The sequence below is a fragment of the Syngnathus leptorhynchus genome, chromosome 13, assembly GCF_054491065.1.
Source record: "Syngnathus leptorhynchus isolate UIUO chromosome 13, UIUO_Slep, whole genome shotgun sequence".
Classification (NCBI taxonomy): Eukaryota; Metazoa; Chordata; class Actinopteri; order Syngnathiformes; family Syngnathidae; genus Syngnathus; species Syngnathus leptorhynchus.
This window is the reverse complement of record NC_141207.1, coordinates 2,040,583-2,054,980: the sequence shown is the minus strand read 5'-3', so window position 1 is coordinate 2,054,980 and position 14,398 is coordinate 2,040,583. Positions and strand designations below refer to the sequence as shown.

The following is a 14,398-nucleotide window of genomic DNA, read 5'->3' as shown; positions in this document are numbered from 1 at the left end:
ATTACAACTTTTCCTACAGTCAACAATGGAGCAAGACTTAATATTGGAATGCGGTGGTCCCGAAGCTCACATCAATACTCGTCACTGCCATTTTAAATAACATTTTAAACAACAACAAGAACACAGCGGGGTAAAGTCAAGGTAGAGTAGTAAAGTAGACCAAACTAGTAAAAGTCGAGCAAAGCAAAGGAAGACAAAAGCAGCGTTCCGTCGTGTTGATGCCTCAAACTGGGGGTGCTTGTGGTGGGGCGCTAGTGACATCATCACACACACACACACACACACACACACACACACACACACACCTCCAAAAGGTGATGGCTGTTACCTTGGGGGGGGGGGGATTGGGGAACAAATGATCTCTTGACAGACTGGGATGACTGGCTAAATAAGGAGTGTTCTTCAAGAATTAACACACACACATGCACACACAAACACACACACGGTGTGGAGTGGGTTGTGATTAAACGGGGTTGGGGGGGGCAAGCTGAAGCTGCTAAGTGAAAACAACTGGAGCTTAGTGCCTTTTTCCAGCCCTCCCTCATCGTGAGCCAGCAGCCAAGAGCTAGGCCTCAGCTACACACACACACGCATGTACATGCACACGCACACACACTTGTGTACAAACGGTTGATGTAAACAGACAGATGATGACACGTAATGAGGAGCAGATGTGCGGGAGGCGATGCTCATTGTTGTGACTTCACTTCTGACTACACTTTGCTTATCACACACACACACACACACACACACACACACACACACACACACACACACACTCACTCACTCACACAAACACACACACACACACGAACAAGATTGAAGTCGAGCAAAGTAAAGTAAAATTAATGTAAAGTAGCTTGAAGTTAAAGTCCAGCAAAACAATGAGAGAAGTGAAACAAACTTAAGAAAATAAAGGCAGAGTGAAGTAAAAATATGACAAAGTAAAGGAAAAGTAGAATAGAGTAGCATGTAGTAAAGTCAAGCAGGGTAGAAGAGAGTAAACTAAAACTCTGTAAAAGTATTGAAGTAAGAGGACAGCCAAGCAACCAACTAAAATGGACAAAAGCAGACTTAAAAAACCTGAAGAAAAAGCAAAGTAAAAGAAAGCACAGTAGCAGAAAGACAAGAGAAAAGTAAAAGTAGAATAAAGTTATTTAAGAGTAATTCAGTGGAGGGAAAAAAAAAAGCTGGAGCATCTTGGTAATACGATCATGTCACATTAGTGTCCTGACCTGTCTTGTGGGGCGGGCGGTCCCCGTCCAGCAGGATGAGAGCTTTGCTGCTGGTCTTGGCGTTCATCATCATATTCAGGATGTCCTCCACGCGCAGCGAGTCGCACAGCCGGCTCCCATCCACACACTAACCAGACAGGAAAAAGCACAACAACAAAAAATTGTACTTCGGTCCACTCGGAAAGCGCTGAAAAATATTCCACTGACGACTAAGTAGCGTTTGAATAGGTTTGGCCTGCAGGGGGCATCGGAGTGCGTACCGGTGCAAGGTGCGGATTGGCGTGGGCGCACGGCGCCATCTTGCAGTGCAGGAAGAGCCGCGATGAGTTCAAGTCGGACTTGAAAGTGAAGCTGAAGCTCTTCTTGTCATTCTGCGCGTGTTGACGGAAGTGCAGCGACTCGTCCGTGGGGCAAACGGTCTCGATGAGCGCGTAGGACGACTCCATCTTGGGGTTGGCGTCAGGCGAAATGAAGCACGACAGGATGTTGAAACCCACGCTCGCGTCGGCTGACATAGACGTGATCTGAAAGAGAAGATCAAACATTTTCTCCTTTCACTTATTTTCATTGGATGTCAATTTAAAGGGTTTTGCAAAAACAAAAAAACACTTGTTGCGTCTTAGAGCCAAATTTCATGGACATATCTGGGTAGCTAATGACTTAAATTTTATGGAAGGCCGACAAAAGCTTCGTCCGGTAAACTCATGAAAAAAAGCGGACGGAACAAAAGAGGCCCTTTTCCTGCGAGTGCACCTTGCGTGCCGGGGTCAGCTCTCAGCACGCTGCCACTTCTGACGGCAAAGAAGCTGGCGGCAAACACACAAGAGCTCTTTTGTTGGCTCCCGCCGATAGCGTCATGAATAAGAGCTTCAAAGGCCGCGGCGTGCCACCTCCCTTGACCTTTCTCCAAGTCAGTAAATATTTGCAGGGATACCAGGAGGTGAACCAATGAGCGGTGGTGGGAAATAACCACACACACTTAGTTGTGTAAGATTTCAAATGTCTGTACTTTGCGAGCAAACAGTTGACTTGAAATAAACATCACAACATCAGTTGATGTTTTTTTTTTTTTGGGACAAAGTGAGCCTTTAAGAGATGAGCACAAACCTCCACGAAAAGCGGCTGGTTCTGCGAGACGGTGTTGAAGGCCTGTCGGGACGGCTGGTTGGATGGCGGCGCGTCGTACAGGTCCATGCTGAACGCCATGTTCACAGGCCGGGCCGCACCGCTTGCTGGGACCTTCTTGGGCGGTGGGTCAGGGGTTTTCCTGCTTTCTTGTCGGTACGTGCAGTTGAACTGGGAGGGAGGAGGGAGATTGAAAGACAAGATGAACATCAGATCAGATCTTGCTGATCCAGCAACATTCTTGAAGCCCCTGATGGGAAATTTGGCGCATTGCGACATTTCTGCCAGGAGGGGGAGCGTGAAAAAAACAAATATTTTTCAAGTCCTCAGGACACATTTAAAAATGACCCAAAAATCACATTTGTTACCGTTATGATTGACAACTGATCTTTGGGTGGCATCCTTTCCAGGTCCACAGCCTCCCTGGGGAAGAAGACCTCTCCAGATTCCTGGTCCTCGAACTCCAGAGGCCCGCCACTCCCGTCCTTCGACTCACCGTGACTTATCAGGACCTGACGACAACAACAAAAATGAGAATCTATCCTGGCATTCCTTTACGTTTTTACCTTCAATCAGTCCAAAACATTAATGAAATACAAATAAACTGAGCGAGCCCCGAGTGGGGATAAGCGCTACGGATAATGGACGGGTGATGATAAACGAGCGTCACACACGATACGCGTTGAGGAATTCACCAGTTTCCTGTTGCCCTGAACCCCCCCACAGGAGGTCATGCGGGATCCACTCCGCGACAATTCATCTCGATTCGGGTAGAGTTCAAAGTTTATCCTCGCGCTGCACCAAAGCGGCGCTTGGACGTACGCCCGGGTTGTTAAAATTGCAGACCGACAGACGGCGAGCAGGATGAGCAAACATCCCGGATGTCTTCCACCGTAACGCAGATAACAGAAGTCGAAGTCCACAAACACGCCAGAGTTCATGACACATCTCAAGATGAGTTTGATGATTTTAGGGTGGTGGACTCACAGTGTTGATGTGGAGTGCGTTGGACGTTCCCATCAGAGGGTACACGGTGGTCTGGCACCCGTTGGGCGGAGTCTCCAGTGTGTAGTGGGTGGCGTTGACTGCCGCTTTGCATCGGGAGTCTTGAAGCGTCAGGTTGGCGTGCGCAAAGCCATTGGCCTGATTGCGTAACAGCAACAATAATGACATTTTGTTCATGGGAGGTGTACCTAATAAAGAGTCCAGTCAAGTTGTGGACTCACTTGCAGGCTCTCCTTGCTGATGCTGACCACCATCTTGGTGTCGAGGCACTGCACGGCGAGCCCCACACTGAGGACGGCCCGGTGCTCCTCGGGCTCCGTCTTCTCCCAGGGATGCTCGTCCAGTAGCGAGGGCAGCGGCAGGTGGGCTAGACCCTCCGACATGGGCGGAAAGAAAGGGAAGGGCGGGCCGGAGCGGCGCGGAGAGGCCCCGCCGCCACGTCCACCCATGGGAGGCCCGGTGTCGCGTAGGATGGACAGCTCCGGGGGTAGCATGCTCTCGGCGTGGTCCAACACGTCTGGAAGACAAGTACCATCACGTCGTTGCCGCCTGCTTGTGTGCTCCTCGCGAGCGTTGTCATATTAGGACCCGGTGTTACCTTGCTCTTTGAGCCACACGTTAAAGTGGTTAGCCACGGGTGTGTTAGTGTAGGTGGTGACCGGGCCGTAGCCGTGCTCCTCGGCCCACTGGATCAGCGCCTGCGGCCCAGATGGCAAGTGCTGCTTGGGGGATTTGGACACCTGCATGAGCCTTTCTGTGCCGGAACTCATGCTGATGCTGTCAGAAGCCTACGTGGGAGGGAAAATGTTTCTTACGTTCTGTTATAGTCATATGTTAAATGAAGGAGCGATGTCGAGTGAGAGCGGTCATGAGCTGAAGATGGGGTTGCTTCTTACCACAACGGTGAGCTTGCCCACCACGTTGTGGGACTTGATGACCCAGTTGACCGACTTGACACACTTGAGCAGCAAGACAACGTCGCGGTGGAGCGGAGCGTCGTCTTCCAGCGGGCGCAGTTCCACAATCACCTCCACCTGGAATGCACTAGATGACCACAGGGCGCTCCATCAAGAAGTCTGTTGTCAAAGTCGAATGTCGCAGCCAGGATGTGGTGTGGACGTGTCTGGTGCGCTGACCTGCTGGAGTTGGGCGCCTGTAGCTCCACAATGTGGACTTCCTGGTCGTGCTGGGCTGCGGAGAGGACGCAACCTTTGGAGGCTTGAGGTTCCACGTAGCCGCCAAGGTAGTTCAGGGAGAGGAACTTATTGTCGATCTTGCACGTGTCGGAAAAGAGAGGATCTGAGAAAAGAAATGGTGCTTAGACCGGGGTCCTTAGGGGCCTTTTTTTAGGTCAAAAGCAAGGTTAGCATCTGGTCTATATTTATTCCTCTCCAGGTTGTCTTCTGAGCTGGAGTGGCCGACCTTTGGTTTGACGTGAAGCGTTAAAGACAACAAACCTTGTGTTTTTAGCGTCAAAGAGCAGCTGAAGAGAACGTGAAGAGTTTGACTCCTCCTTCGTGCAGAGAGACAAACGCCTCCTTATTTGGCAAAATCAACCTTGTGCAAATTTCATGTTGGGTCTTGTGACTAAAATGAGTCCAAAATGTCCATACTGAAGCAAAAACAAACGAACAAACAAGACGAACCTTACGGTAACCTCTAACGGCAATGACGAAAAGAACAATTATTTACAGCCTACATCTGTTTAGTGTAAGTGCTTTAAAATTTGTAGCAGCAGACCCCAAAACAGCTGCTTCAACCCAAAATGGTAAACAATCTCGTCTCTTTTCAGGGTTGGCTTAAAGAGACTTTTTTGTAGGTCTTCTAAAAATTGCAAAATGTTGTGCTGCTAAGTGAAAGTGTATTTGGGCGGACCACCTGAAAATGGCCGCTTCAAACCGAAATAGAACTTTCTGCCTCTTTAGGGCATGGGTTCCATAGACCTTTTGGAGGATCTCAGGATAGATATTCCTACCAAACTTCACATTGCATGCCACGACCTTAAAAAAAGAACTTTGGGAACCCCGCAGGCATGTGCTGCGGAATGTTGGCAATTTCACCTTCTCCGACTTTGATGTAGATATCTTGAGTCATCCTGAGCTCGGAGAAGGAGGTGACGGCCCCGTACATCTTCTGGGCCCAGCTGAGGAGGTGCTCGTTGCCGTGGGGAAGCAGGAGCTCCTTTTGGACCTGACAGGAGAGCGAGAAGTTTCCCGGCTGGAAGCGAACCTCCGAGCCCTCTGGGACCTGGAAGAGGAAGGGAAACATGGTGTGTTACCACAAATATATACCCGTACTTCATCTAGTCGATATGAACACAAGGGGGCTTAAAAAAAATACCTTTGAATGCTTTTTGGGATGAAATGCTGATGAAAGTCACACAAAGAGTAAAAAAAAGTAAGGTTCAGAGAATGATAGGAAGATTGAATCTGCGGCGGGCCCGGACGCGCTTCATTTCGCAGAGATAAACATCGTTCATTTGTTCAAACATCACTCTCTGAGCGGCCTCTGCGTCCTTTTCATCTCGCGGCTAGCTAGCCAGCGTCACATTCCGGGACAAAAACACACTGGATATAAGATGTTCTTGTTGGCGTACGGGCGGTCTCATTGACTTTATGTTTACTTGACATTGTATTCTGAAAATACATATATTCAAGACTCTGATATTGATATTTCCAAGTCGTCAGGTTGCGCAAATGCAGAAACCATTTTGGTTAGGTGCGTCAAACTCAAAAATATGCACTATATCCACGTAAGATGAAATAGCTTTTGTTGCTAACAAAATAGACAAACCAGACAAAATAAATTCTTTCATGTTTGGGAGAATGATGCAAGAATGTTAGATTGTCTTTGATATGTACAAAATCCCGTAAATTAGCTTCATTCAACAATTGTACTTGACGTTTGTAAAATACGTACATTTGGCCTTCAAACTCTGCCGTCTTGTAATGATTAAAAACACATGAGGTGGAATACAATGGAAATTCAAAACGTGCGTCTGGGCTGTCTGCGTTAAGCCATTCAGAGTTTATCAGTTAATTTGCGGCAATGAGGCCATAATTAGTTGGAATTAAAGTGGAGGGGCGGCCTGAACGCCATATTAGCCGCAAGCTTTCCAACCTCAGGAATCTGACTCAACGAAGCCAAGGAAGCGCTTGAACACATTTCCTTACTTTTGCGCTCTGGCCCGCTGCACGCCCAGCCGACGGACCGAAGGGACCCGCAATGCTGGGAAGCACGGCGGCAAACCTCCAGTTAGTTCCACTTGAGTAAGGTTCATAAATGGGCTGTACTCTAATATACTGCAGTATGTTTAGAGAAGCAATCATGACTACAACTATTAAAAACGGTAGCACGGTGAAAAGGGTGGTGAAAAAGCACTGGGTCTGAATCTTGCTCTTGGACAAATCCATGTGAAGATCATCGGTGTCAATATTTTGTAAATATCAAAGACACAAACAATTTGGAGTGTTTGAAGGAGTCTAATTTTACACACATCTACAAATATAAACAACAAATGTCCAATTGTGAGAGACAAATTATGTCTCATACACTTAATGAAGTGTTTTTGTCGATATTTTTGAAGAAAAAAAATACATATCTGTTGATGGCAAAGACAACTTAAGAGTCTTTGATCAATTGTTTTGAAATTATCTTTGAAGGTAAAAAAAACACTTATTCCACATCATGGTTGGCAACTACAATCGGGACACGATGCTAAAGGCGAACACGCTAATTGAATCCGACTGCAGACAGAAAACAAAGCCATGTGTTCCAGCGTTAACTAATGCTGTCTCCAATAAAACATTGCTTTGTTTCCATCACAGCGACGACAAATCCAAGAGCTGAAACAAACCGCACGTCTTGGCCGACAAACAATGAGCAGTGCTAGCAAGCAGTGAAAAAAAAAGAACGTTTATTCCATCAAGACTCGTAAAAAATCTTAACCTCCTTCTCGCCTGAACGCAACAAGACTCGGCCCCAAAAGTCAACAAGGCCGACGCGTCCCTAGAGAGAAAAAATGGCTGGCCTTGTGTCAGCGCGCGCTGATGGACGGCCAGTGCTGGAGAGGACATGTTTTACAACAAAAAGCTCACTTTGGCTTGTTTTTCCAGGAAGTGAAAAACACAGACAGTCAGCCAACCGCAACAACTTTGGCCTGTGAAGCGTTTCAAAAGGCGGTCGAGCGAGCGTCCGCCGAACTGGACAGCAAGCGGCGACTCGTGGACGTCCAGGAAAAACTCCCGGTCCAAAAATCGTCTCCTTTGCTGAGTGTGTTGCTCCATGCGCTCACCGTCAAAACTCTTTTGTGACACCCCAAGGGGCTCCGTACTACAATGTGTGGGAAGACACTATGTCGCTAACATTCTGTTTGAGTGAAATCCTGTCTATTTGTGGTTTGCTACTCACAAATTTGCCAATTTGTATTTTCGTCCACAAGTGATCCTCATTCTTTAATTTTCTTCTCAGATTTTCCAGTTTAGATAGGATTCACTTGAGTTACGATTAGTACGAAATGTGCTCTCTCTAGTGGTACAACAAAAAACACTAAATTAAATGGTCAAAGTGAGCATAATGTTCCAATGGCTGATTTCTTTTTATATTCCATACATTGTATTTAATATCACAAGTTCAGTAGTATTTAACTTGAAGTGACACAACGGTTATCTTTTGTATTTTGGCCGAATTTGTATTTAACTGATCGGCAATCTATGCACACGAGCGGGAAATTGTCAAATAGCGTGCATGTTTAAACGGTGTTATAAATGCACATACGCGTGATTAGCTTTTATCAAATTTCCCCCACAGACCGCATTAAACGGTTAAATAATGAAACAGTGCTGCTGGCTGAGCTTGTGTGGGATTCTTGAAGGAGGCGTCACAGCCGCGAGAAGCCAAAAAGAGCCTCAAGCATCTGGGATCTGCTTTGACTTTTCACTGGCAAACACGGAATAACGTGTGAGTCACCACCGTGAGCGACTCATCAGCATTCATTTGTAAAATAATTCAAATAAACATCCTGAGTATGTAACCTGGAGTAAAACAAGCTAAAATGACAGAGACGACCCATTGTGCTTATCAAAGATGGCCACCGGCTGTATTCCATCCGTTGTCACCTGTTCGGCGTTGACGCCCGATGATAGCTAGCTGGCCACTCTCGCCCCCCCCATCAATTTCAAGGCATGGGAGGAGATAAGTTGTCATTTTGGGGAAGCTCAACTCACGTGAAAGATGCGCCTGACGCCTGGGGCGAGACTCTCCGTCTTCACCTTCCACACGAGGGCCGCCGGGGAGTTGAGGACCAAGACTAGAGGCTTCTGGTGGCGCCGCAGAGACTGGATGGGCTTCAGGTGCAGCTCCACCTACACACAAAAGAGGCTCATTAGGTTTATTTATTATGATCATCAGATGGGATTTGCTTTGCTTGCTCTTGTCTCTGTTGTTTGTCTGCCAGCTCGTTCGCTCCACTGCGGCTTTCATGTTTTGCTTTGTTTTGTTTTGATACTCAAAGGCGTTTTTCACTGTCTGCTTGTAAGATGAGAAAAACAAAAGGCCATCACAAGTTGCGTAACTTCTGCTGGCCAGAGATTTATATATGTCGGCGAATACTTGTTCTAGGATTACCACTACAACTAGTACTGCTACTACTACAATGACTAAAAATATATGATATAGTTTGAGTCACGTGACCACACAAAAAAAAAGAGGCAATTAAAGCTTAATTAACGGCACAAAAAGCCCCCCAAATTATCAGTAAAAGTTCCATTGAGGGAAAATAAACATCTAAACTATCTTTAAAGCAAACCGAGACAGGCTCCAAACAAGTAAGATAAGAGACTTGATGCTTGTGTGTGTGTGTGTACATATTTTGAAGACTCCTTCCCTCCCTCCCCTCTGCCTACGGTGGAAAAACCCTCTCATTGGTCCTCGGAGGGCAACAACAAAAGCAAACAACAAGCGTCAGATATCATCGCCAAGCAAGAGAGAGCAGATGAAAAGTTTTGGAGGAGCAGACAGAAAAGGCAGAGATGTGAATCACCTGAATGACATCAACAAAAGAGCTGAGAGGAGCCATTGTGTGTTCCAAGTGGAGCTACAAATGACCAACCGCAAAGTGCCAGGAGGAGACCCGCTTGATTGCATCAAACTAATGGCAGCTAACACGCACAAAAATACCTCCCCACACACACACCAAAAAATAAATAAAAAAACGCTACGACTTTTGATTATAACTTTCGGGCGCATTGATGGGGAAGCTAACCAGCTAAGATTGGGTGAGTTTACCGAAAAGATACATGGACATGGTTCCCTTGAAGGTTTTCATTTTGGAGTTGCCGGCAGCATGTAATGGATGCAGTTTTGCTGACCTCCTGAAAGAGTTTCAGTTGAAAATGCAAATGGGAAAGTTATTTCTTCACAAAAGTTGTTAAACACCAGCTGAGAGGCAAAAACGGGAAGTAGCAAACCACCAATGCCTTTTAAACATTGTTCTTTTAATGATGTGAAGCACAGTGTGTACCTTGTGCATGAAATGTGCGATATAAAAATAAATAAAAAGATAAAAACAATCGCATTACTCAACATCGCAGACAAATCCTTTGTCCACAAAAAGTTGAACTCCAACTAAACATGGTCAACAGCTGGGGAGCTTCTGCCATCGCTGATATCGAGAGTTCCCGCCTAGGGAGACTCGGGCTGCCCGATTGGTTTGCATTGGCGTAAACGAGCGGGAGACTTTGAGGGTCGTGCCCCGGGTCGCGTCTAGACCGATCGCGTTACGCAAATTGAAATTCCTCTTGAGAGGGGAGGGGCGACAGCTGTGAGCCGGATAATCAACTCGCTCCGCATCCCACCAGTGGTGCTGGCGCTTTGTGAACACAATTCGTACCCCTTTCGCACCGAGACCTTGCAAAATAGCTCGAGCTGTACAGTTTCATACACCCATCCTGCGCAAGCGTAAAACAAGTGACACACAGATGGCAGCTAGTGTGAGAATCGAACATAAAGCTAAACCGCATTCGTCACATGAGAACAAAATCAAAGTTCTTTGTTTACAAGAAGTTGGTCAATGAGAAGCCAAATGGAATGGGGACAAAAACAGGAAGTACAATCCTTAGGAGGACGACATGAGGTTTTCGGACTCCATTTGCAGTAAAAGTGTCATTCATGTTTGTTAATGTTTTTTTGTCGGTAAAAACAGGAATTTCACAACTTATTGTTGTGGCGGTTGCCTGCGGGAAAAGGGAGTTTCCACACTATCGACTGATGATTGAGTGGGGGGGGGGGGGGGGAATCCAAGCATACTTTAAGCCTTTAAGTATGCTTGAATTTTTTTCGACGTTTAAGGAGACACCAGAGGCCAAATGAAGGGAGGCGGGAAAAACAAGTGGACAGTAGAAGCATCAAGTAGCTTTTTGTCATTGAAAAGGAAATGCCCAACCCAAAATGTCTAGAATCGCATTCGTTAATAGTTTCAAATTGAAAATGTCCCCAAACTTTAATGCCAAAACACTACATTAAAAATGGCGGCTTTGAAAGAGCAGTATGGTTTGGCGCCATCTTGTGGTTTTTCAGCAAAGAGATTTCAACCAGGTGAGTTTGCGTATCGGAGCGGGTTCACGATATTTAGTCTACCGCAAAAAAACAAAAAAATGTCTGCTGCAGCCGACAACCAATCTTGTCTGTCTGGATCTTGGTTCTTTCCGGGTGGCTGGAGGAGCAAGAGGGGCGTTATCGCTGACTCCGCCCACATTCTTGACGCTAACCTGCTGCCTGATGCTAATCAGCACGCTTAGCTGCAAATGCAAACAAACAGCAGCGGGAGGGAACGTGTCAGATTGTACACGCTGTAGCCACAAACACCTTCAAATGGCCTTAAAATACAAAGACAGATTCAAATCAGTCATTTGCTCACAACATTTTAAAAAGCCGCAGCAACGGAACACACACAGGACGTAGCGACCTATCAAAATCAGAGCAGCCGTAGAGCCAAGACTGACGCTCACAACAATCACAAAACAGCTAAATTAAATGATTTTCAATTAAATTATTGACCATCACGTCCAACTAAGGAGACACTCAAAGACATATACCTGTTTTGCCCTCAATATGTTGGAATTTGAGATGGTTTACAAGCTTTTCAGTTCAAAAGTAATTGGAGGAAACGGTCAACGTTCGACTTCGCCCCAGCAGTGATCGGTCAGTGGCTTTAGCGGTCCTTAACAATTTGGAGCTCTCGCTCCTCAGACGCGGCCAAAACCAGCTTCTGTTACTTTGATCGCAGACAAATGCAAAAAACACCCGATGGGCAGAGAAAATAGAAGAGATTTGATTTCAGCCGGTCACTGTTGCAGAGTCTATAAAAGCATCAAAAATAGTCGACATAAAGTCTGCAAACAAAAAGAGCCTTTAGCGGTCGCAATGTTCACATTCTGTCTGGTCACCACCCACACGCACATATTGTGTAAAAATACCAAAAAGGAATGTTTTTAGTCATGAAGGCGCTCAATTGATTGTTGACCTTAATATGTGGAATACAAAAAGACGTATTTGTTAAATAGGATGAGTTAGCAAAGCAGCCAAGGGATGCTACATGAATACAAGGCACCTCGACAGGGATTTAAAATAATGCCTTGTATATATTCAGGTGCGAGAACTGATCAAATGCTAATATGTTAGCAGGATAATAAGAACATCACATGACCCATATTCAAATGGTGAGTGAGAGCGAATAAAATGCTAAGAAATTCTAAATATTTTGTATTGCATCATGTAGCAAGACGGCCTTTGGAGTACCGAAAGGATGAGAACCTAAAACAAAAGAGTGATGGGATTGGATAAAATGCAAACAGCTGCTCGTGCGTTACTACGTTGCCGTTTGCGGAGGTTGCGAGCGGGTCAGAGCGCAGTTAGCGCACGTCAAGCGCTGAGCACATTTCCAGCGTGAGGCCGTTGTTGTTCTTGGGCCACGGCGAGTGGAGCAGTAAATCCAGCAGCTGGGGTGTCGCCTCTCACCTAATGAACGGCGTAGGGCCAGCTGCCAGTCACGTGCGTTTGGCTCCGTTCCAGCTCTTCCTTTCTGACCGTAAAGTTGACGGCCGTCGCGCAAAACTGCTGACGGCCGTGGCGTCTTGGCTGTGAGGCCGCACACGTCGCAGCTGAAGCTCGCATGTGTGGCGTGCGTTTGCAAATTCCCATCTGCACTCTGTCGCGCGCTGCTGCGGTTTTTAGTGTTCCGGAGGCCCGGACGAGGTTTTTTTTTTCCCACCAAACGGGCCGGGCCTCAGCCGCAAGCACCTCGAGGACAACGCCGAGCCGTTGCCAGACACCACATCCACACGCAATCACTGAGCAAAGATGACTGCTGACTGGAGGATCGAGCCAGCGCACACTCAAATATGGGTAAAAAAAAATGGACTGTCCTTACTCTACAAGAGTGACCAAATGATTTGCTTTTTCACAATCGTAAAAAAGCAACAACACACAAAAGTTACGTAATGGGCCGACCTCCGCGAGGGTGTTGCCGCCAGGTCTCAGGGGGATGGTGCCTCTCAGGTTAACCACGTGGACTTCCTGCGGGAGGGCGCTCGTGCCTCGACTGGCGCAGCCCGACAGGGCTGTGAAACTCTTCCTCATGGCCTGCACGGGGTGGGCCAAGCCCACCGGCAGCAACTCGCATGGACTGCGAAACAGCGGCCCTGCGATGGAGCAAAAGACAAAGAATTAAGTTTGTGGCAAGCAAATAGTGTGGTCAAGTGAAAAAAAATAAAATAAATAAGCCAGACATATTTTCTCGTCCACACAATGTAGCGTCACACAGTCTGAGCATTTACAGGCAGTTTAATGTGCAATAAACACACAATATTGCCAAAGTGCGCTGTTTGGTCATATTTTCCCTCGAGGCGAGCGAGGCGTCACTTTCTCCTCATTGCCGCACCTGAGCTTCGAGCGCCACCTGTTACCTTGGAGACGTGACAAGCACCACCAATGAGTTCACACCGCAAAAAAAAAAAAAAAAAGCCATAAAAATGTGCTGAATTGAAACCAAGACTGTATAATGTGGATTGGAAGAATGAAATGGATCTAGTATATGTGCTAAACTGCATGAACCAAGAGAAAAAAAATGAAATTAAATAGATATAAATTAATGACTTGAAAATAATTAAAGGAAAAACAATGAATACAAATATTACAACAAAAATAAAGAAAAAAATCAAAAGGAGAAAAAAGGAGTACATTTAAAAAGAAAAAAGAGAAAACAGAAATCACAAGGTAAAGGTTAAGACAAAAAAAACAACAACCGCCAATCAAGCCATCCAGCATGAGAAAAATATGCAGACTGTTAAAAAAAAAACAGAAGACACTCCCACCCATTAAATGCAATCTAACGTATGTTACAAAAAACAAGCAATCCCAAAAAATAACTTCCAAGTGATGACACACGTGCACTCTCCAAATAAGCAAAGAGATTATTTACGTATCCACTGCAGCGTGAGAACCGAGAGTGACAGTAACCCACGCTGAATGTGACATGACGCGACACTTCCTCCTCGTCGGCCGCAAAGGTGCCGCGACGTCTTTACGTGACCCACTTAGACAGCAGAAATGAGGCGCTGGGAGGCAACAAACAACCGAGGTCTGTGGTCCGGTGGGGGACATTGTGGAATTTTATTTTTTTCCCCACATTTTGTGTTTGAGCCAGCAACATTGCGCTCACAGAGCTTTACCTAAAACACGCCGAGGTTTCAACATTTGGAAATGATTTGAGGCTACGTTTCAATGTTCAAGTCTCTCAGCGTGAGCCAGCGTGTGCTTCAGTCGACTCACTAGCTCTTTTTTTTTTTTAATCTCTCCTCATCCTCCATTTTTGTTGAGAACACAATGCTATTGTTTTCTCTTAGCCTTAACCCAGGCCGTGGCCATCTGTCTTTTTCTGCAGTGTTGTGATTGTTTATTTGCGTGGTTCTGCCTACATGGAGAGATTTGCAATACACACACACAAAGGCGTGTACACCAAAGCAGCATTACGAGGA

At 46.2% G+C, this 14,398-nt stretch overlaps 1 protein-coding gene across 3 annotated transcripts in view; it reads right to left on the bottom strand.

The window, feature by feature from the left end:
• Positions 1-14,398, bottom strand: part of tgfbr3 (transforming growth factor, beta receptor III) — a 153,686-nt gene that overhangs the window by 4,680 nt on the left and 134,608 nt on the right. For all 3 annotated transcript variants that reach the window (XM_085928128.1, XM_085928127.1, XM_085928129.1), the window contains 12 exons: positions 12,873-13,063; positions 8,591-8,728; positions 5,426-5,612; positions 4,502-4,664; positions 4,262-4,409; positions 3,964-4,153; positions 3,587-3,882; positions 3,348-3,503; positions 2,729-2,872; positions 2,343-2,531; positions 1,496-1,759; positions 1,236-1,362 (listed from right to left, as the gene is read on the bottom strand). In XM_085928128.1, coding sequence (XP_085784254.1) covers positions 1,236-1,362; positions 1,496-1,759; positions 2,343-2,531; positions 2,729-2,872; positions 3,348-3,503; positions 3,587-3,882; positions 3,964-4,153; positions 4,262-4,409; positions 4,502-4,664; positions 5,426-5,612; positions 8,591-8,728; positions 12,873-13,063 — 2,193 coding nt within the window. The remainder of the gene's footprint in view (positions 1-1,235; positions 1,363-1,495; positions 1,760-2,342; positions 2,532-2,728; positions 2,873-3,347; positions 3,504-3,586; positions 3,883-3,963; positions 4,154-4,261; positions 4,410-4,501; positions 4,665-5,425; positions 5,613-8,590; positions 8,729-12,872; positions 13,064-14,398) is intronic.